Raw genomic sequence first — 22,397 nt, 5'->3', positions numbered from 1 at the left:
CTAAGCCTCCTTTCTTCCTTCTGGAAAATGACACAAAAGCTAGGTCCTATCTGGCAGATCAGCCAAGAAGCCAGGGCTGGAGCTATCTTCTCCCACGAACCTCTCCGGGTTTTGCCTCTGGCGCCGCCTGAGGGCCGGAGGGTGAGCCCAGTTCTCGGAGGCGGAGCCAAATATGTAAATGAATGTAAACCGCTTATCCTGAGCCCAAGACCCAGAAAAGGTGAGGCGGTGCTGCTGTGGGCCTGGGAGGCCTGGGGACTGGACTAGTAGGCGCCTCATTTTATTCTCACCCTTAATCCACAATCTGCAGGTGAGGACAATGAGGATCAGGTTGGTGGTGCCACCTGTTTCAGGTTCCAGCCAGTTTCCCCTTTGTGGACCTCAGTAAACCCACCTGTGCATTGGACCCCGCGTGATAATGGCTATTAAATTCAGTATACCTAATACCAGGTTGCAGGCTCGCTTACAGCTTTTAAAATAAAAAGGTTTGGGGGTTTTTTAATTGATATTTTAGAGAGAGGAAAGGGGAGAGAGAGAGAGAAAAAAACATAAATCGCGCGTGCCCCAACTGGGGATCAAACCCACAACCCGGGTATGTGCCCTGATTGGGAATCAAACCCGCCACCTTGTGAGCAACACTAGCCAGGGCTAGAAAAGAAAGTTTTAAAATGTCCTTCCAGGGCAAATCACAGGACGCGTGACCCATCAATATCTTTATTATTATTATTCCCTCCAGCTCACAGTGGTCAGCCTTTCCCACCTGGGCAGTGAGGCAGGGGAATCCACTCCCTGTCCTCTTGGGCTGTGTGACGTGAGCAAGTTGCTGGCCCTCTCCGGGTCTCATCCTTCCTGGTAAACAGGAGTCATGACCCTCCAGCAGTAGTGAGGAAGGGACAGCTTGGTGCCTGGCCAACACAGACAAAATCACCCTCAGAGTGTCACCCACCGAGTGTCATCCACTTGCAGGGTTAACGTTCCAAACTGAAGCCAGACACCACCAAACTAGGAAGTCACCTACGCACAAAGGGAAGGGCCAGGTCTTGGTATCTGTGAACCACGCTTCCTCAGGCCCCCAACAAATAATGGTGAACTCTAAGAGTGTTGTAATGACCTTTGGCCGCTGTAGACTTGTCCCTTTACTTGTCCACTTAAGCTTGTATTTCTATCTCCCCACCAGGTCATTAGCCCCAGAAGGGCAAACTGGGCCTGCTTTAGTCACCACTGGGTCCCCAGAGCCTAGGAACAGGCACAGGGTGGGCTCCCCCTCAATATTTGTCGAATGAATAAACGTAACTGCCTTACATCTGTGTATCTCCAACACCGAGAACAGAGCTGGGGCTTTGTTCCAAATGAGTCGCTGAACCCCAGCTACCTTAATTTGGGACTTTTCCTTACCTGTAAAACATGGAAAATTCATCCTAACTTTGGTAATGAAGAAAGAGTCTGGGTATGTTGGGCTGAAGCCTGGTAAATTGAATGAATGAACTAATTTTTGTTACAAATGAGGAAGCACAGGGAAGTTAGGGACTTGTCCAAAGTCACACAGCAAAGAAGGAGGCCACATGGAGCTGTATACAGAGTCACCCATAGTTTCCCCCAAGGTCATTTTATCTGTAAGACACTAGGCTGAGGGCTCAGGGCCCTTAAACTCTTCCCAGAAGAGCCTCAAAATTTGAAACCAAAAAGACCCCCAAAATCAGGAGAGAGACCTGGAAATTCAAAACCAGTGTGTCTGTGAAATTGTATAGAGCAGTGGATCGGAGCCAGGCTGCTGGGTTCGAATATCACCCTGCCTGTGCTAAGCTGTGTGACCTAGGGAGTCAGCACACCTCCCTATGCTCAGCTTCCTCATCTGTAAAGCCCAGGTGATGACTATGCGTCTTTCAGACCTGAATGCATTAAGGCAGGGGCCAGGACGACTCATTCATTCTGTTCTGGATCTATCAGGAATGTGTTACCTGTGAAACCAGTTTTAGATTTAATATTTCACGTTTTGCAAGAATTCCAGAACAGGGGTACCAAGCCATTCATTCATTCATGGGTTCAGCAAGCATTTATTGAGGGCCTGCTGTGTGCTGAGTGTAGTCAGCGACACTAAGGGAACACAACAGGTTAGTGGAACTAGGGCCACCTTCCTGTTCTGGCACAGCCCACCAGCAGGGGGCGCCCGGACATTGGGAAACTGCCGGATGCAAAATGGGGGAAACCGCACAACGGGATTGAAAAATAAGCAAAGGGCCCTGGCTGGTATGGCTCAGTTGGTTGAGTGTTGTTTCCTGCACCGAAAGGTCTCCAGTTTGATTCCTGGTCAGGGCACATGCCCAGGTTCCTGGTTGGGGTTCGTACGGGAGGTGTCTCTCCAGTCCCCTCTCTTCAATTAAAAAAATAAAAAATAAAAAAATAAGCAAAGGATGTGAATAGACATCTCTCCAAAAAAGATACACAAATGGCCAAAAAGTCCATGAAAAGGTGCTCACCATCAGAAGCCACTAGGGAAATGCAAATCAAAACTGCAGTGAGCCCAGCGGACATGGCTCAGTGGTTGAGTGTTCTGACGTGAACCGGGAGTTCTCAGTTCCATTTCTGGTCGGGGCACATGCCTGGGTTGCAGGCTCAGTCCCCAGTAGGGGCCTGCAGGAGGCAGCCAATTGATGATTCTCTCATCACTGATGTTTCTATTTCTCTCTTCCTCTCTCTGAAATCAATAAAAATACATATTTATTTTTTTATTTTTATTTTTTTTTAATACTTTTTAAAAAAATATATCTTTAATGATTTCAGAGAGAGGAAAGGAGAGGCAGAGAGAGAGATAGAAACATCAATGATGAGAGAGAGTCATTGATCGAGCCCACAACCCAGGCATGTGCCCTGACCAGGAATCAAACCCTGATTGCCTGGATCCTAGGCCAATGCTCAGCTGCTGAGCCATGCCCGGCCGGGCTATATATATATATATTTAAATGCAGTGAGATATCACCTCACATCAGTAGGATGAATATAGTAAAACAAAAACAAAATAACAAGTGTTGGTGGGGAAATGAATAAATTGGAACCCTGGTACACTACTTGTGGGAATGAAAAATAGTACAGCCACTGTGGAAAACATAAGTTAAATATAGAATGACCATATGACCCAGCCATTCCACTCCTGGTATATACAAAAAAAAAACCACCAGGGACTCAAACAAATCGCTGTTCACACATGCTCATAGCAGCACTAGTCACAACTGACAAAAGGTGGGAAAATGTCCTTCAGAGAATGAATGGATAAACAATATGGTCCATTCATACAATGGAATATTATTCAGCATAAAAATGAATGAAGGCCTACCCAGTTTGGCTCAGTGGTTAGAGTGTTGGCCCTCAGACTGAAGGGTTTCAGGTCTGGTTTCAGCCAAGGGCACATACCTCGGTTGGAGGCTTGATCCTTGGCCCCAGTTGGGGCGAGTGCAGAAGGCAACCAATGGATGTGTCTCTCTCACATCTATGTTTCTCTCTTTCTCCCTCTCTCTGTGAAAAGCAATGGAAAAATTTCCTAGGATGAGGATTTTGCGGGGGGAGGAAGGAATGAAGCACTGACACACACTACGTTGTGAATGAACCTCTAAAACTCTGCTGAGTGACAAAAGCCAGGCAGTGAAGGACAAGACCACATTGGGTGTGATTCCATTTATATGAAATGTCCAGAACAGGCAAATGCATAGAGACAGAAAATCAATTAGTGGTTGCCAGTAGCTGGGGGAAGGGAGTGACTGCTAACGGGAGTCTCCTTTTGGGGTGATGAAAATATCCTGGACTTAGATGGAGATGATGGTTGCACAACATTGTGAATGAACCAGATGCCACTGAATTTTTACTTTAAAACGGTGAACTTTGTCATGTAAATTTCACCTCCATTTTTAAAACTTAAAAAAAAAAAATAGCCCTAGCCATTTTTGCTCAGTGGTTAGAGCATCAGCCCTTGGACTGAAGTGTCCCGGGTTTGATTACAGCCGAGGGCACATACCTTGGTTGCAGGCTCCATCCCGGCCCTGGTCAGGGTGCATGCAGGAGGCAACCAATCAATGTGTCTCTCTCACATCGATGTTTCTCTCTCTCGTTTTTCTCCCCTCCACTCTCTCTGAAAAGCAATGGAAAAAAATCTCCTATCCTTGGAAGAGGTTTAAAAAATAATAATAAAAATTTAAAAATAGTGGGGCAATAAATGGTGATGGAAGGAGACTTGACTTGGGGTGGTGAACACATACAGTGTACAGATGATGCGTTGTGGAATTGTGCACCTGAAGCGTGTATAATTTTGTTAACCAATGTCACCCCAATAAATTCAATAAAAAGGAAAAAAAAATAGTAACAAAAAAAGTGCCATGGTTAGAACTAAGCCTAGCAGCAAAGTACTAAGTGGGGCCCAGGAGGGCCTTGCCAAGGAGGCGACATTTCTGCAAAGGTTTGAAAGAGGGTGAGCAATCAGGAAATAAACAATCGCAAGGTCTGAAGTTAGAGACTAAGTTATCAAAGTGAATTATTTTAAAATTTATTCAAGTTTATTTACTTAATCCTCAATGTTTATTGATTTTGGAGAGAGAGGAAGGGGGGGCAGACATCCACGTGAGAGAGAAACACTCATTGGTTGCCTCCTCTGACTGGAGATTGAACCTGCAACCTAGGTATGTGCCCCCCAGGGAATCCAACAGAAACCTTTTTGGTGTATCGGAAGACACGCCAACCAACTAAGCCACCTGGCCAGGGCCAAGTTTCTTTTTTCCTCCCCACCCCCCCATTGCTTTTCAGAGAGAGACAGAGAGAGAGAGAGAGACATCGATGTGAGAGAAACACATCCATTGGTTGCTCCCGCTCTGGAGCCGACCAGGGCTGGGGCTGAGCCTGCAACCTAGGTACCTGCCCTTGGGCGAAATCCAACGGAGTCAAAGCCAGGACCCTTCAGTCTGGCTCTAATCACTGAGCCGGACCAGCTAGGGCCCAAGTTTCTTTTTAAAAAAACAACAATAAGTCCTAGCTGGTTTGGCTCAGTGATTAGAACGTGGGCCCTCAGACTGAAGGGCTCTGGGTTTGATTCCGACCAAAGGGGCACGAGCCTCGATTGCGGGCTGGTTGCAGCCCGGTTGAGATGCGTGCGGGAGGCAACCAATTCTCCCCCCCCCCTCTGGGAAGCAATGGGAAAAATATCCTCGAGTGAAGATAAAAAATAAATTATTTAACAAATAAGCAGCAATGAAACAGGTGCTTAGGCCAGCGATGGGGGGATACTTTAATGAGTTTAGGGACCTGTAGGGATCTCTGGATGGGGCCAACCCCGCCCCTTTTGGCCCCGCCCCGCCGGCACCGGAGGCCGGGAGGGGCGCCCGCGGGGTCGGTTGTAGGAGGAGAAAAGACTCTCAAGTTTTCGCAGAGCTCCCTCGTCCCCACTGCGACCAGTACCCCGAGGCCCCTGAAGCCCCTGAGCTTTCAAACAGCCCTGCGGCCCCGCCCCCTCGGGGGTCCCCGCCATTCCCAACCTCCCTGCCCAGGAAAACCTTTCTCCTCGACTGCCCTGGCCCGCAGCACCCCGCCATGACCCTCTCGTACAGCGGCCGGGTGCTGGCCGCGATGATCCTCCTGGGCGTCCCGGCGGCCGTCCTGGCGGCGCTGGGCGCGCAGCTGCTGTTCCAGCTGCAGGCGGGCCGCGCGGAGCTGCGGGGGCCGCGAGCGGACGGGCTGGGTCCGGAGCTGGGCACCGGCCCGGGGCTGCCCGAGGACGCGGCCGGGGCGCTGCTGCCGCTGGCGGCCGCGCTCGCCGCGCTCGCCCTGGTGCTGGGCCTCACCTGCCTGCTGCTCGCCGCGCTCCTCGGCCACCTGGGCGCCGAGCTGGCCAGGGGGCGGCCGGGCCCCGGCAGGTAGGGGACTGGCCCCTCCGCCCGGCCAGAGCTAGGCGAGCCCAGGCGGGCCACTGCCCCTCTCTGGGCCCCAGGCTGGGGGAGAGCTTCCCTTCCTTCCCCCACCCCTTGATCGTGACTCCCTGCCCCCTCCGTCTGGTCCTCCTCTACGCCCCCCTCCTTTCTGACATCCCCGCCTCCCTTCCAGTCTATATTAATTGCAGATTTACAGCAGGTGAAACTACTGCTGTGACCCCACCACTACCACCCATTTTACAGGTGTGGCGACTGAGGCTCAGAGAGGGCCCGGAGTCAGCTAGCTTTGGTGTTGAGAGTGCTTGTCATTTAGGGCACATTAAGCTCTTAGTGCAGAGGGACCAGGGCATTGGGGTTGGCGTTGGCAGGTGATGGATGGGTGATAAATGCATGAGTTGGTGGATGGATGCATTTATGGGGCATGGTTAAATGGATGGGTAGCTGTATGGCTGAATACGTGACGGGGATGGATGGATGGTAAATGGTGGTGAACATTTACCTGAAAGGACAGGTGAGTGGATGGATCCTCACACAGATCTTGTTTCCCCCAAAGCTGGGCTACCCCTCCCTCCCCAGCCTGCCCCAGCCAGCTCCAGCTCCTGAGTCCTTTCTCCCTGCCCCCCTTCATCCTAGGTCTGACTGGTTTTTCTACGACTGCCGCCTCCTCAGACATGTGGCCCTTGGCCTCTTCTGTTGCGGGGTCTCTGTCTACTTAGCAGGTGCGTGCTGGGGATAGGATGTGGGGTGTGCGGCCTTGGGTTGGGATGGCCAGGGCTAATGGTCCCATAATGAGGGTCCACTCCCGAGCCACCCTGCCTGTGTTTGACTCTTGGCTCTGACACTTTCTCACTCGGGGGCCTTGGGAAAAGCCCCTCTGTGCCTCAGTTTCCTTATCAGTACAATGGGATGATAAATTTGTTGCTCCATTGAATTGCTGAGAGGATTTTGAGTTAACCCCCATAAAAGCCGGAAGATGGCACCTGGCTCCAGTGGAGGAGGGGAGGGTTCATAAATGGTTCTTGTCTTCAGAACACTTCTGATCCATCAGTTTTCTACGTTTGCTTTGAACAAAATTTTCTACGTCCTTGGTGGCTTCGGGAGATAGTGTTTCAGAGGTTGGCATTAGCAAAAAACTGTTTCAGTTACAAATATCAGAATTTCCAGCTCAAGAATGGCTGGGGGGGAGGGGTGATATGATTTATAAACCAGAAATGCAATTTTAAACCCCCAAATATGAAGCAGAGTAAAAATAATTAGCTGGGTGCCAGAGGACACATCACCCTCTCTTCCCTGACTTGTAATAACTTTTCTTAGATCACTGTTCTCTCACCCACACCTGCTGGTAAAGGCATCAAATCATTAAGTTTTTTTTAAAGAGACTCCTGACATCTTATATTTTGTTGCAATCTTGAAAAATGTGTTGATGGTCCGTAGACTCCATGCTGAGTCATACACAGATCCCCAGCTACCTGATAAACAACCTGTTTTACTGGAAGAGAAAATATTCAGCTGAATGAAAAACAGGGCTTTGCTATTATTTTTTTCTTAGTCCCACAGTAGAGAAATAGAAGTTTAGGAGATACAATTAAAATATGTATTTATGAGATGTGAGCCTAGGGCTCATTGTGCGAATTTGTATATAAAGTGCAGGGAACTCTGCATAACTTTTGCTGTTTGGCTTAATAAAATGCTCCAGATATGGTTTTTTTAAAAAAGAGAGTGGATGGAGTGACTCTGGGGCTTGCTGGCCTCAGGTGTGACTGCATCCAGGTGCTCAAATGAGGCCATCAGAAATGCTTCGTTTCCCCTCTTCCCCTAAGACGGGTGCCTGTACCTGTGCTTTCGACATAATGCCTACAACCTCCAGTCTTTTCATGAGCCAGCAAAAATGTTGGAGACTTAGAGAATAAACTATCCTCATTGTAAAATATGAGAAAACTCACAAAGGGAGACAAAAAGGTAACTATGTCAGTCTCCTTAAGCATTAAATTAAGAAGAATTCATTCAACTCCCATCTAGATTCCTTCTGAGGTTAGGTGACAAGGAATTCTTCCTCCTTGGCAAGAATTCCCAGTATGTCCAGCCAATCCTCCATTCATTGCTAACCAGAGTCAAAGAATAATTATATAAAGACCTTTTCAAAAATTAGTTAGGGTGGCACGCTCTTTGTCTCTCGAGCACACCTGTGCCTTTCCCCCTCTCCTTCCCCAGGCGTGTTCTCTTTTTCCTAAGTTCCAAGCGCCCTTCTTTTGCCTCTGTAACTTGTTTCCTAAGCCCACATAGCCCGGCTGGCTCACCTTTTCTACCTCTGTAACTTTCTAAACAAACTTTCTTATAATTTGGGGGGGAAAATGTTTAGAGCAAAAAGGTCTTTGGCCTCACTTTAATATGTCAGATGTGATGCAATGTGGCATCTTCAAAAGCAAGAATGCAGAGCCAGAGGCATAAAAACACCCCACAAAGTGCCAAGAGGTCCTCTGTCAGCCCTGGGCTTCTCTTTTACTAGTTCCCCAGGGGTTGCAGTAAGAAAATTCCTGGGTCCTCATATCCCAAGCAGAAGTCTTAGGGCTGACTCTAATTGCCTGAGCTTGGGTCGTATGAAAGCCCTGGACCAATCACTACAACTAGGGAAGCAATGTTCTGATTGGCCAAGCTTAGGTTCAGTAGTACATACATCACTGATGCCACAGGGGTGGGTCAGAGCTCCTAGACCAGCCACCAGGGTGGGGATAGGGACTGGACTGGCAGTTCTCAATGGGGGCTGATTCTGTACCCCAGAGGATATTTGGCAATACCTGGAGACATTTAGGGTCCTATTGGTATCTAGTGGGTAGACTCTGGTAAATGTTCTACAGTGCATAGGATAGTCCCCACAGTAGAGAATGGTGCCAACTGAATGCTGGGCAGGGTGACAGAGAACCAGTATAGGTCCTCAAGGTCAGGTCACCAACTGCCTTGTTCAGATCAGCAAACTGAGGCCAGAGAGGAGCATGATTCACTCAAGGCCAATCACAGGGATTCAGAAAACCTGAGATCTGGGTTGTTTTAATCGTGGTAAAGTACACATAACAAAACTTACCCTTTTACGGTAAAATTGGCATCGTGATGATATATTTGTGGGTTGTGATAGGATTAGATGAGTTAATCCATGTGCCTACCATGTTGGACAGTTTTGAATGACTGCCCCCTCCTTGGGAAGCTCTCCTGGGGCTTGGGGAGCAAATGTTTGTTGACTGAATAAATGAGAAATATTTCCTTCCTCAGCACTGTCCATCTATGCCCTGCTGCTCTTTGAGATTGAGACGGGAGCAGCAGCCGCCTCCATCCTCGGCTTGGGTGCCCTGGCCCTGGTGGCCGTACTGACCCACACTCTGCTCCGGGCTGCCCGAGCCACCCGCCGTGGCCTCCATGAGCTGTCCCCACCGCACTTTGAAGACGACCCTGTCCGCTCCACTGAAGTCTCCAAGGCCAGCCCCGGGGCTCAGCCCCAGCAGGGTACCCACCACCAAACTCCCTACTCATTCTGCCTAGACCCTGGGGACCCCCTCAGACCCTCAGTCACTGCCTCGCTGCCTGCAGCTGTGAGGGGCAGCCAGGAGAGCAGCCTGCCTGCATCCCGCATGCACCGGACGTTGTTGGCTGGTGGTGGGCACTGGGAAGGAGTCACTCATGAGATGCGCAGCATGCTGGGCCACAAGCCAGGGGGTTCGGGGAAAGACTCCACACTGGTGTGAGCTCAGGTATCAGGGACAGAGTTGGTGTCAGGTAAAGAGCACTCTGTAGAGATATGCCCAGGATCAGTCACAGTAGCAATACAATTTGATTTCTCTTTCAGTTCACAGCATCCCTGGCTTTTGTCCTCAAGATTGCCTCATGGCACAAAGTGGCTGCCAGGGCCTTCACGTCCTCATTCAGAGAAAAGCAGAGGCCAGGGCTGGCTCAGCATCTTTTCAAAGTCTTCCTGAGAGGCCTTGGGGCCTTTCTGCTTATACTTCACTGACCAGAACAGTCACATGGCCACAATTTGCTACAGGGGAGACTGGGAAATGTAGCTGAGAAGACAAATGAGGTTCTATGATAGGCAGGAGGGGAGAGTGGGGCTTAGGCAGTGGTTCTCTAAATGTCTCCGTCCATTTTACAGATGAGGAAACCGAGGCCCACAGAGGGGCAGTGGCTCACCAAGGGTCCCCCGGCCAGTACTGAGCATCAGAGCCAGGTCCTGTAACCCCCATGCTGCTGACAGTGCAAGTCTCTGCGACTCCTTCCGGTCTGTGAGCGTTTGAAACCTTTGTGTGCAGAGCTCAGAGCAGCCCAGGGCCACAGCAGCCCTGAAGGGCTACACCCAGACTCCTGGCTGTGGGTCTGTGGCTGAGGGCTTCACCACTCCATGTCTCAATTTCCTTGTCTATAAAATGGGGACAGAATTGGTCCCTCTGCCTAGGGCTCCCATGAAACTCTGTAAGCCATTCCAGGGGCCTGTGCATAGTAGGTTGTCAATGTGTGTCAGCCTGTGCTGCTGTCAGTCGGGGCACCTGGTAGCTGGAAAAGATGGGCTGATGGCCAGTTTCTGGGGCTCACAAAACTGACAAGGCTTGGAGTGGATAACTCGGAGCCCTAGGAGTCTCCAGCGGCCCTTGCCTCACTCCCATCCTGCAGGACCTGCAAATAAACTAGCCCTCACTTTCTCCATGTCACTTGAGCCACATCTGAATGTGCTTTGTGGCCAAGCCCAGGCTTGGGGTAAGGGGTGGGGTGACAGGAGTGAGGGCGGGAAGGGCAGGAGTGGGAAACAGGGGGATTGCCTTGGGAACCATCTCCCACAAATCCTCATGCATGTAAATTTTATTGGGGGTAGGGACAGGCTGACCCCCCCTACTCCTACCCCAAATGTACAGATGTCCCCAGAAGTTTTCCAGCCTGCCCCTTTCTGAGCTACATGGGGACTCCAAGGCCACCGTGCAGTGGAGGCTCAGCCACAGCAAAGGAAACTTCCCTGGGACTCTTCCCAATGGGCAGAGAAGTGACAGCGCACAGCAGGAGGACTGGTCCCCAAGCCTGACCCTGGGTAGGGCCCCAGCTGATCACAGCTTTGGCCATCTCTTCCCTGGGTCCCTGGGAAGCTGCACAGACTTCCTCCTCACCAGTGGAGTGGGGTCAACACATAATGTACGTGAGCATCCTCCGTGGCCTGACACGGGTGTCCAGTGAGCATGGGCTCTTGGCAGGCATGATGAGTAGCAACAAGGAGGGTAAAACAAGAATAAATGTTACGTTTTTATCACGCCTGGTACTGCAGGTGCTCGGGCCAGGTGCTTTCCTGTCCTCAGTTAATCTCCAGGACAACCCGCCTCACAAATGGGGAAGCTGAGGTCCGAGGAGTGAAGCTACACAGCAGCAATGGCTGGAACCCCATCACAGGGATCCAGGACAGAGCAGGTACCTGAGGATACTGAAGACTCCAGTTTCTGAGAACTTGGGGCAGCCTTGGGGACTGAGGGTGGAAGAGAGAGGAGAAAGAGAAGGAACGACCCTGGCTGGCGGCCAGCGCAGAGGGCCTCATCTTCTGGATTGGTCAGGGGAACTAGAAGCTGGACGCCTTGGCCTCATCCCCAGGGCCAGGACTAGGGTGGGAGTACAAAACATAAAGAGGCCTAAAAGGATTGAAAACGGGTGTTCACACAAATCCTTGTACAAGCATGTTCACGGTAACACTAGAGACAATCACCGAAAGTGTTCATAAACGAATGGATGAACAAAATGTGGTCCATCTACCTAATGGAATATTACTCAGCCATAAAAATGAAGCACTGACACGCGCTACAATGTGGGTGAACCTTGGAAACATCACACTGAGTGACAGGAGCCAGGCACAAAAGGTCACATATTGTATGATTCCATCTATATGAAAATGTCCAGAGTAGGCACATCCACAGAGATAGAAAGCAGACTGGTGGTTGCCAGGGGCAGGGAGAAGAGAATGAGGGAGTGATTGCTAGTGGAGTGTCCTGTTGGGGTGATGAAATGTTCTGGGAGGACAGAGGTTAAGTTACTACTCAGGGTCACCAGCACTGGAGCTGGGACTGTGTCTCTCCAGAAATGTCCCTCGTCCCTCTCGGTACCTAGGTTCCTGCAATGCCTAGCTCGCAGCGCCCAGGAGCGAGCAAAAGGTGGAAAAGGTAAGGCTTCACTCCCCCTGTAGCCCAAGCTGATGTCAGCTCAGCCTGGGGCTGTTTGGATTGATGTGGCCCTGAACCCTCCCAGATGCTATGAGGGTCCAGGCCTAGCAGGGCTCAGAGGGTTGGGATTTTGCAGGGTCATATGGCAGCTTGGGTCCAGTTAGACCAGAGGCCAGCACAGGTCATACAAGGGCCTGGATCACACACAGTTACCCTGGAAAATGATCCAGGGCTGGTTTCGGGGTGGCCGAGAAGGCAACCGGGGAAAACAAACAGCCTTTGCTTTCCAGCCAGATTGAATTCCCAGGCTGGCGCCAGAGCAGCCTGGGCAGGACCTGGCAGGGGCTGGCAGAGTCCAGAGGGAGAGATGGGGGAGATATCTTAGCACCGGAGGCCTACTTTTCTCAAGGCAGCTAAGTGTGTGGGGGAGGGGGTACCTTTTGCATGGTCTCCCCCCACCCCCTCCAAGACAGCTGTCTCCCCTATTAGACCCTCAGAGCAGGGTTTTGCCTCCTTCCTCTGACCTCAGAGCAGAAGCTTGCCTCCCCCATCAGACCCTGAGTGTAGAACTTTGTCTCTCCTCAGACCAGGCAAGGGAACCCTCTCCCCTCAAACCCTTGTGCAGGGCAGTCCCCCTGCCCCCTCAGACTCCTGGGGCAGAGTTGTTAGACACAAGGGCCCAGTTGGGTGGTCCTTTCAGGCCCCGTGGGACCCATTCTGGCCAATGAGCTGTGAGCAGAACTTGAACAAGGTACTTCTCAGCCAGGGCAGTTAACTGATAGCGCAAGACTTTTCTGAGTCCATCCCACTGTCAGGGCGAGATGGTGGCCGCCCCCTTCAGGTGGATTTCCACACAACTACGACCAGCAGAGTCTGCTGCTTCACCACTGCGGGCACATGGTATGCATGGGAAATAAGCCTTAGCCTTTCTGAGCCAGAGATCTGGGGGCATTCCTGATGGCAGCAGAACCTGGGCCACCTTGATGCTACAGGGATGTGGGGGAGAGCAGAAAAGAGAGAAGCACACATGTGACAGAAAGACAGCCTGGGGCAGTTAATTTCACAAATACAGTCAACTCTCATTATTTGCAGATTCCATGTTTGCAAATTCTCTTACCAGCTAAAATTTATTTGTAACCTTGCAAATCAAAATACCCCTGGTGCTTTCCTGGTCATTGGAGGACATGCACAGAGCAGGGAGAAAGTTGAGTCTGGGAGGCACATGTTCCCAGCTGAGGTGGAACAAGGTGACACTGCCTTCTTGTTCCAGCTCGCAGATTGTAAACGAGTCTTTTTTTCAGTCTATTTTTCACATTTTTGTGCTTTTCCTTGGCATTTCACTGTTTAAAAAGGCCCCCATGCCTGGCCAACGTGGCTCAGCGGTTGAGCATCGACCTATGATCCAGGAGATTGAGGTTCGATCCCCAGTCGGGGGCGTGAGGGAGGCAGCCGATCAATGACTCTCTCATCATTGATGCTTCTATCTCTCTCCCTCTCCCTTCCTTTCTCTGAAATCAATAAAAACATTTTTAAAAAAACAAAAAAAGGCCCCCAAGTGTGGTGCTGAAGTGCTGTCTGGTGTCCCTAAGCTCCTAAAGGCTGCCACGTGCCTTCAGAGAAAGTGTTAGATGAGCTTCGTTCAGGAGTTGAGTTACACTGCTGTTGGCAGTGAGTTCAATGTTAACAAATCAGTATATATATATATAATAAACAAGGTGTCTTGAAACACACAAAACAAGGTATCAATCACATGACAAAAATGTGACCAGAGTTACTTGTGGAAACCCACTGTTTTCCCAAGGAACCCAGTATTCACTAACTCAATTTTTGCCACAACCTTATAAAACAGAGCTACTGGGGATAACAAGGATCGACCATTTGCGTCCACAGCACAGCAGAGGAAAAGGGACGCACGAAACAGCTTTCTGGTTGAGAGCAGGCTCTGGGTTCGAATCCCAGCTGTGACCTTAGCAGTACCCTGCTTCAGTTTCCCTGTCTGTAAAGTGGTGACAAAACAGGAGCTTCCCACCAGGCTGTAGACAGGATTAAATAAGATGCCTAAGGTGTTGCAGAAGTGGTCCCCATGATAAATGATAGCTGTTACTATTATTACTGCGATACACAAGGATAGAGGAGCAGGACTGGGTCTTCTTTGTGATCTAGAATCCTGGCACAGGCCCTCACTGAGCCTCAGTTTCCCATTCTGTGGAATGGGAGTAGCAACAGGGCCACCTCCCCTCCAAGATTTCACCCACTTGCTGGGTGCATGGCTGCCCTGGCTTGCACAAGGTGAAGACCACGAGCCACACTCAGGGCCAGCATCAGGACTCCAGACAACAGACAGCATAGTGTTTATTGCCCAGAGGACAGCTGTGTGGCCTTTGGGCACCAGAAAGTTTTGACACAAATGACTCGAAGGCACCAGTTCCCATCTAGCCCCCACCCCTGCCTTACAGGGCCTGGGGGCAGGAAACCCCATCACCAAGTAGCCAGGTCCATCCCCTTTGGGGTGGCAGCTCCCCATGTGCCTGAGGGTCCAGAATGCCCTGTGCTGCTAAGGTCCCCAACATGGGCTAGGGTGGGGCAGGGACCTCTTCCCTGGAAGGGGCAAGGGGCTATGACACGCTGGGGGGCAGGCGCGCAGCTGCTGTTTTCTCCACCACGAAGCCGTAGTTGTACTGGGGAGGGGGAGAGCACAGAGTGAGGGAGGGGCTGTGAGGGGTGCTGTGAGGAACATGGAGTGGGGGGCCACTTAGGGACTAAGTGATCTCCAGCCCTGGAGAGGTTGGGTACAGCTGGGGGAGACTGCGGTGGCCTGGTATGGGGGAGGGTCCCAGCACCTACCTCCTCCTCAATGTCCGCCAGCGACTTGATGGTCAGATCAGCAAAGGCAGAGAAGGCCTGGTGGACAGAGGCAGGTCAGTCTTGGGCCCAGGCCACCACCTGGTCCCCTATTCCCTCATCTTCAAGAAGGGCCCTCCTCAATATCTACCTGAACATCCCTTCCCTCTTCCTGCCACAGCCTCTAGCCACCAGCATTGAGCTGCCCCTCTTGCAGCCCGCATTCCAGACAGAGGCCCTTCAGTCCCCACCGCTTGGTCTCCAGCCGCCACCAACCCAGGAATGTAGGCCTCAGTGCTGGGGGGCTGGGATAATGGTCCCTGCGTTCCCATGCTAGAAAGGTGATGGGCAGGGGCAGACCAGTTCCCCCAGGGCACAGACTCACCAGAGGGCCACAGCTCTTGCCCTCAAACCGGGGGTGCAGCGTGAAGGGAACCCCATCCATGGCTGAGGAAAGCACAGGGTGGGGGTAAGGAGCTGAGGGGCAGGGGGCTTGGGGCCTGCTGCTGCCCACCCCACTCCAGAGGCCCACCCGGCATGCTCCCTTCCTCCTGCCCAGTCTTTTTTTTTTTTTTTTAATCCTCACCAGAGGATATGTTTATTGATTTGAGAGAGAGAGAGAGAAACATAAATTGGTTGCATTCTGTACACACCCCAACTGGGGACTAAACCCACAGCCTAGGTACGTGCCCTGACTAGGAATCCAACCGAAAACCTTTTGGTGTAAGGGAGGACACTCTAACTAACTGAGCCACACTGACCAGGGCAGCCCCCCTGCCCAGTCTTTACAGAAAGAGGTGAGGCCAGGCCTGGTTTCAACCTTGGCCCCACCCTTTCCGGCTGTATAAACCTTTGGCCAGCAGAGCCCCACCCCCATGCCTCAGTTTCCAGCTCTGCACTCACCTGAGATGCCATAGAGGTTGGAGGCTTCATAGATAGAATCATTCCTCCGCAGGGTGGAGGCCCTCGATCCCAGTCTGGACAAAGTTCCCTCCGAGAAGCCACCCTTGCTAGTAGCAATGGGACATCCCAGGTCAGCCGTGACCCCCATTACTGCCCCCATCCCAAGCCCAAGGACTCACCTGGGCTGGCTGGGTGAATCCAAGGAGAGGCCCTGCATGTCCCGGCTGAGAGCTCGGGGCTTGGGCACTGGCCTAGGGGCCTTTGCCTTCTTGCACCAGATGGCAAAGCCACCCATGTCCCTAGATGAGGAGGGACAAGGGAGAAGGGTTCTGACCCAAGGAATAGCCAGGGTTGAGAACAGCTGCCAGGAGAAGAAAGGAGGAACCAGGCTTCTGGGTGATCCCAGCCTTTTAGGGAATTTTCCTTTCAGCATCTCAGCCCACATCTTAAGCAACTGCTGGGTCCCATCACTGTACTATATAAACTTCAGACACACCAACTCATTTATTCTTCATGATGACCCTACAAGACTAGTACAACTGTCCGTTTTAACATGTGAAAACTGAGGCACAGAGAGCTGCCAGAAGGAATGGGAGGCCTCAGGGGGGTCCCTGAGGGTCAGAGCATACAAATGGGAGTTGGAGGGCAAGAAAGGCAGCCAGAGGCTGGGGAAAAGCCGCAGCCTTTCCCCTCAGCTTCTTCTTCCCCCCAGGTGCATTACCTGTGCCTTTCTCTCTCCTAAGTTCAAAGTGCCCTTCTACTACCTCCTTAACTTTCTAAATAAACTTTCTCTTATAATTTGAAGAAAAAAAAAAGGCTGTACCCTACTCGAAGGTATCCAGGCACCGTCTTGGTCTTCCCACTCAGCCGGATGTCAAACACAGCTGTGTCCACAGCCCCCAGGGGCACCAACTTCACACACATTCGTTTCTTCTTGGACACGGAGGCCTCTGGGAGTGGGGGCGGGGGGGGGGAGTAAGAAGAGGAAAAAGCAGGGAAGGGACCCAAAGATGGCTCCAAGATGACCGTTGCCAAGGCACTGTTTAAGGCAGTCACCTGGATGGTGTTAGGGTGGTGGTTAAATCATGAATGATATAGCCATAGGAGGGAACTCCATGCAACCTTTAGGAGCCTTTGGGGCAGGCTCATCTTTGGTGACATGGAGCATTCACGGGGTGACCATGTGCACCACAGTGAGGATGGATAGCTGTGGAATCAGACAGAACTAAGTGCCCATGAGCCAAATCCCACCCAACGTCTGTTTCCCTACAAATGGTTTTTACATTTTTAAAGGGTTGGGGGTTGGGGAAAGAATATGCAACAGACACCACCTGGCATGCAAAGCCTAAAATATTTACTATCTGGCCTTTACAGAAAAAGTTAGCTAACTTCAGTATCAATAGTTATACCCTGAGAATCAAAGATAAATGACAAGACACAGTGTGAGGCAGGGAGAGTCAGATGGTTAGAGCAGGGCCCTCAGGGCTGGAAGGGCAGCTCCAAGGCCACGGAGGGCCAGAAGAGAAGGGGTGCGGAGGAGGATATGTTAGCTAACCCGAAGAGGAATTGGGGTGTGCAAAAAAAGCCTGGAAATGGAAACAGATAACCGCGCGTGGTTCAGCTTGCCTGCGGTGTAAGATGTAGTAGTAACAGTAATAAAACAGGTCGCTGTTGTTACTCTAGGAGAGAAACTGCCAATTGCACATTTTTACGCAGGGTAGGGCCAGTCACCCCGCCCTGGACCAGGGCTCCGAGTCCTCAGCCAACCCTGTGAGCACCCAGTGAATCGAGGGGGTGGCCGAGGCTCAGAAGCAAGCGCGCCTGTCATCCTTCCATCCCTCTCCCTGGCCCTCCCGTCAGGGGCGGGGATGCGCCCCCACCGCCACCCTCCGACGAGAGCCTCACTGGAGTCCAGGGGGTCGCAGACCGGGGAGAAGCCCGGTGGGAGGGGGCTCTTGTCCAACACGACTTGGATATCGGCCACCACGTTCTCCTGCGGATTCTGGGGGTTGGGTGGGGGAACACAGCGAGCGTCACCCAGCAGCAGGTACGGCGCCCCTGGCGCAGGGCCCCGCGAATGGACGGGGGAGTGGGCGGACCCCGGGGACCCGGAGGTGGGCGCCTCTTACCTCCAGACTGCCCAAGGTGCTGAGGCACAGGAAGTAGCCAGATTTTTGCGCGAAGCTTTTGCCGAAGCTGGCGGGCGCCCCCTCCACAGTGCAGGAGATCTACGGCGGGACGTGGGTCAGCGCCAGGCTCCTGCCCCGGCGCAGCCTCCGGTGCCCCTGTTCAACCCGCCCGCATTCAACCTGCCCCCCGATGCCGCTCACCGCACTGAATCCTCGCGGCGGGGGCGCCGAGGCCGACGACCAGGCCAGGCCAGCCAGCGGCGCGGCGTCAGGCCCGGGATCCATCCTCCAAGCCAAGCGCCCAAGGTGGTGGACCGCCTCGGACTTCAGAGCCGCCTCCGGGCAGCCGAGTTCGGTAAGGGGTCCGGACTACAACTCCCAGAAGGCCTTGCGAGGGCGGGGCTCCTAAAGCGCCGTTTGCGTGTGCTCGGAAAGTCGCGGTCCAATCGCATGGGGACGCGGAGGCACCGCCCCGTGCGTCCCCCAGGTGCGTCGCGGAGCGCAGACGTTTGCGGAAAACAACTGTCCTTTCCTTATCTGCCCCAGCAACTTCCGCTGGAAAGACTCCGGCTCAGTGCCAGGAGACTCGCTTGGTGCAAGCGAGAACTACGTTCCCCAGAAGTCCTTGCGTTATTAGCGTCTGTGGAGTCTCTTCCTGGGTTTCCCGGGAAATTTAGGGGAGAAAAATGGAAAACCCACAATTCTAGTCCTGGGAAGTCATACCAAAGGAAACTTTCATGGGTTATGCAGCAATTAACTTAGGTAACAAAAAATACGGACCACCATAAGCCATGAAAACTTGGTATAACTTGAGGACTTGTTCACAGATACAATTAGTTTTATATGTATATATATATATGTTTTTATTTATTTCAGAGAGAGGCAGGGAGAGAGAGAGAGATAGAAACATCAATGATGAGAGAGTCGTCATTGACCAGCTGCCTCCTGCATGTCCCCCACTGGGGATCGAGGCTGCAACCCAGGCATGTTCCCTGCCCGGGAATCGAACCGTGATCTTCCGGATCCTAGGTGGATACTCAACTGCTGAGCTACGCCCGGCCAGGCGGTTGGTTGATTCTTGTATGTGCCCTGACCAGGAATCAAACCTGCAGCCTTGGCACGTTAGAATGACACTCTAACCAATGAGCTACCTGGCCAGGGCAAGAATGGTTTTTATATTTGTAAATGATTGGGGCAAGAAATCAAAAGAAGAAGAATATTTAGTAACATAGGAAAGTTACATGAAATTCACAAGTCAATGCCCATAAGAAACATCCTGGAAAAGACGACCCAACAATGAGATACAGAAATGAACAAACCACTAGTTCCAATTGAAGTACGCCATTAGTTCCACTGCTTTAGGAAGAATGTTGGCTTGAAACCTTAGGAGTTCCCCAGGTGAAATCTGAAACTGGCCCCCATACACAAAGGTCATGCAGAGATGGCTAAAAAGAGGCAGACCACTTCAGATGGTTAGGTGGCAGTTTAATAAGCAAGGGAATGCATATGAGGCTTGTCTTGAACACTGTAAGATGAGTAGATCTGCACAACACCTGCCAGAATCTTAAAAGTTTACATAGAGATCTTATCTGGGCTCAGACATGTAAACCATCTAAACAGTCTCAACAACACATTACTCTCTCAAGTTTGTGCACTGAAGTGGCTCCTAGTGTGAAAAAAGGAGGCAGAGAGTACATCCCAAGTACAGGAGGGGGGAGGGAGTCTCTGATTACCCTGGTCTACCTCAAAGGTCAACTGGCAATCACGTCCTTTTGATGACCTCCACCAAACATTTCACCTCTTGTGACCATCTCTCAGCATCTTACGAGTTCCCCCTCTTCTGCAGTGTGCCCTGAGTGGCCAGCAAGGGCTTCACTAGCATGGATGTGGCTCATTTAGCAGCTATGTCACTGCACTGGAGGCAGATACCATAGCAACAATATAGATATATGCAAGAGAAAATACAGATTAAGATAATGAATCTCACCCTGGCCAGGTAGTTCAGTTGGTTAGAGCATCATCCCTAAATGCCAAGGTTGAGGGTTCAATTCCTGGTCAGGGCACATATAAGAATCAACCAATAAGCCCAGTGGGTGTGGCTCAGCAACTGAGCATCTACCTATGATCCAGGAAGGAAGGATGGCAAGGGAAGGAAAGGGAAGGGGAGGGGAGGGGAGGGGAGGGGAGGGGAGGGGAGGGGAGGGGAGGGGAGGGGAGGGGAGGAGAAAAGGAGAGAAAGAAAGAAGAAAGAAAGAAAGAAAGAAAGAAAGAAAGAAAGAAAGAAAGAAAGAAAGAAAGAAAGAAAGAAAGAAAGAAAGAAAAGAAAGAAAGAGAAAGAAAGAGGAAAGAAAGAAAGAAAGAAATTGAAAGCATGTCCTGAGGAAAGGGGTGCAGGAATGCTCAAGGGAGAGCACAAGCTAGTGCCCTTTGTCCTGAGAGTCATTTTTTTTCCCATTTTTATTTTATTTTATTATTTTATTTTATTATTTTATTTTATTTTATTTTATTTTTTAACATATCTTTATTGATTTCAGAGAGAGGAAAGGAGGGGGAGAGAGAGAGAAAAACATCAATGATGAGAGAGTCATTGATAGGCTGCCTAGCCCACAACCCGGGCATGTGCCCTAACCAGGAATCGAACCCTGATCTCCTGGATCCTAGGTTGATGCTCAACCGCTGAGCCACACCTGGTCGGCCACTGAGAGTCATTTTTTTAAAAAAAAATTTTTTTTTTTATATCTTCATTGATTTCAGAGAGAGGAAAGGAGAGGGAGAGAGATAGATAGAAACATCAATGATGAGAGAGTCATTGATCGAGCCCACAACCCGGGCATGTGCCCTGACCAGGAATCGAACCCTGATCACCTGGATCCTAGGTCGACGCTCAACCGCTGAGCCACGCCCGGCCAGGCCATTTTTTATTTTTTTAAATCCTCACCCAAGGGCTGTCCTGAGGGTGGTTTTTTTTAATCCTCACCTGAGGATAAGTTTTTACTGATTTTAGAGAGAGAGAGAGAAAGAAAGATTAATGTGAGAAACATTGATTGGTTACCTCCCGCAGACACCCGCATCCAACCTGCAACCGCGGGATGTGCTCTGACTGGGAATCGAACCTGCCACCTTTCAGTGCACAGAACGGCACTCCAGCCGAGCCGCACTGGTCAGGGCTGTCCTGAGGTTTTTTCTGTTTTCTCTAGGGGAGGATTTTAGGGGAGATCCCAGGGGAAGATCTCAGCAGAATATTCATTAGCTCTCCAAGTGTGTCCTTGAGCTCGCTGATGCATCAGAATGAGCTCGGTCAGTTTCACCTGTCTCGGGTCAGTCGTGCTCTAATTGATTTTCTGGCTCTAATTGTTTTTAATCCTCATTCAAGGATATTTTTTCCCATTCGCTTTTCAGAGAATGGAAAGAAGGGAGGGAGAGAGAGAAACATTGACCAGAGAGAGATACATCGACTGGTTGGGGCCGGGGATCAAACCCACAACCCAGATGTGTGCCCTTGACCAGGAATCAAACCTGTGACCCTTCCATGCTCGGGCCAAAGCTCTAACCACTGAACCACATTGGCCAGTGCTGAAATTGTTAATTGATTGTTATCTGTTTCCCTGACTAGGGTGATTTAAGCCATTCCCTCTTAGATATCTGTGGTTGGAGAGGAGAGATTTAAACCATCAGCTCCTAGGCATCTTTGGTTAGGGAGGATAGGGTCTTGTGATTTATTAGCTGGCTGCTAATTGCGCAGATGTTTGTTGACCTATTTGTCTCAATTTTATTTCACTTGCCAGGGAATTTTCCTAGTTTCTTACTAACCTGCCTCAGTACCAGTAGGAAACAGAACACAGAACGTGCCCGCCTCGCCTTGAGGAGAGGGAGATTGGCAACTTTTACTATCATGGGGCGGACTTCCTCTGTGCCCAGGAAAAACCATATTCTCAACCCACCTCTTGATAATAGAAAGGGAAGTTCTTACCACAATATACTGTTCCTTCGTGAGGCTCCACCGGTGGGCAGGAGTTCTGTGTACACTGCTAGGAGCTGTTGCTCTGTGGGGTATATATCTGGTTTCTGCCCCCTTCCACAGTCGGTACCAAAATGCTAGGGGAATTCTCTTCTTCTGTCTCTGCCACAGCACCCAACCCATGTCTTCTGGAGTCACAGACACATCTAACTCAAATGATAGCCCCACTTGGGGGATGCCCAGAGTTTTAATCTGCTTCACCAGTATTTTTTTTTCTCTCAAAGGTAGCTTGCTGGTCTGATCCCCAGTCCCACATATGTCCTTTCTTTACCAGGCAGTATAAGGGACAGAGGCACTATGCCAAGTGGGAAATAAAAGTCCCCAGAACTCCATGTCGTGGCCAGTGTTGCTCAGTGGTTAGAGCATCAGCCCACCCACAGAAGGGTCGAGGGTTCGATTTCTGGTCAAGGACATGTACCTGGGT

The 22,397-nt window shown here is 51.0% G+C and overlaps 2 protein-coding genes across 7 annotated transcripts; one reads left to right on the top strand and one right to left on the bottom strand.

The window, feature by feature from the left end:
- Positions 1-5,568: 5,568 nt before the first annotated feature.
- Positions 5,569-9,640, top strand: TMEM221 (transmembrane protein 221). Its single transcript, XM_087816803.1, has 3 exons — positions 5,569-5,891; positions 6,540-6,625; positions 9,171-9,640. Exons 1-3 carry the CDS (start codon positions 5,569-5,571, stop codon positions 9,638-9,640), a joined length of 879 nt encoding a protein of 292 aa, XP_087672929.1.
- A 3,060-nt stretch (positions 9,641-12,700) lies between these two features.
- On the bottom strand, positions 12,701-18,323 carry MVB12A (multivesicular body subunit 12A). 6 transcript variants are annotated; one of them, XM_016209419.2, is made up of 9 exons: positions 18,157-18,323; positions 17,956-18,054; positions 17,732-17,828; positions 16,650-16,776; positions 16,006-16,125; positions 15,827-15,933; positions 15,309-15,370; positions 14,927-14,983; positions 12,701-13,068 (listed from the first exon to the last, which is right to left on the bottom strand). In XM_016209419.2, exons 1-9 carry the CDS (start codon positions 18,238-18,240, stop codon positions 13,003-13,005), a joined length of 819 nt encoding a protein of 272 aa, XP_016064905.1. In that variant the 5' UTR covers positions 18,241-18,323; the 3' UTR covers positions 12,701-13,002. The 6 variants fall into 6 exon arrangements, with proteins under 6 accessions (XP_016064905.1, XP_016064909.1, XP_016064906.1 ...); XM_016209423.2 differs by having other exon boundaries at positions 13,017-13,068; positions 16,006-16,187; XM_016209420.2 differs by lacking the exon at positions 12,701-13,068 and adding an exon at positions 13,672-14,760.
- Between the last annotated feature and the right edge of the window lie 4,074 nt (positions 18,324-22,397).

This window comes from Miniopterus natalensis, chromosome 4 (assembly GCF_054644295.1).
Source record: "Miniopterus natalensis isolate mMinNat1 chromosome 4, mMinNat1.hap1, whole genome shotgun sequence".
NCBI classification, from domain to species: Eukaryota; Metazoa; Chordata; class Mammalia; order Chiroptera; family Miniopteridae; genus Miniopterus; species Miniopterus natalensis.
This window is presented reverse-complemented; position numbering and strand designations above follow the sequence as displayed.

What these genes read in the sequence shown, in the direction of transcription:
- TMEM221 (XM_087816803.1), top strand. Translation starts at nt 5,569, where the DNA reads ATGACCCTCTCGTACAGCGGCCGGGTGCTGGCCGCGATGATCCTCCTG. An exon ending in GGGCGGCCGGGCCCCGGCAG is followed by an intron (nt 5,892 to 6,539) that starts GTAGGGGACTGG and finishes CCTTCATCCTAG; the next exon opens with GTCTGACTGGTTTTTCTACG. An exon ending in GGTCTCTGTCTACTTAGCAG is followed by an intron (nt 6,626 to 9,170) that starts GTGCGTGCTGGG and finishes TTCCTTCCTCAG; the next exon opens with CACTGTCCATCTATGCCCTG.
- MVB12A (XM_016209419.2), bottom strand. Translation starts at nt 18,240, where the DNA reads ATGGATCCCGGGCCTGACGCCGCGCCGCTGGCTGGCCTGGCCTGGTCG. An exon ending in GCAAGAGCTGTGGCCCTCTG is followed by an intron (nt 14,984 to 15,308) that starts GTGAGTCTGTGC and finishes TCTGTCCACCAG; the next exon opens with GCCTTCTCTGCCTTTGCTGA. An exon ending in TGGCGGACATTGAGGAGGAG is followed by an intron (nt 13,069 to 14,926) that starts GTAGGTGCTGGG and finishes ACATCCCTGTAG; the next exon opens with CATCAAGGTGGCCCAGGTTC.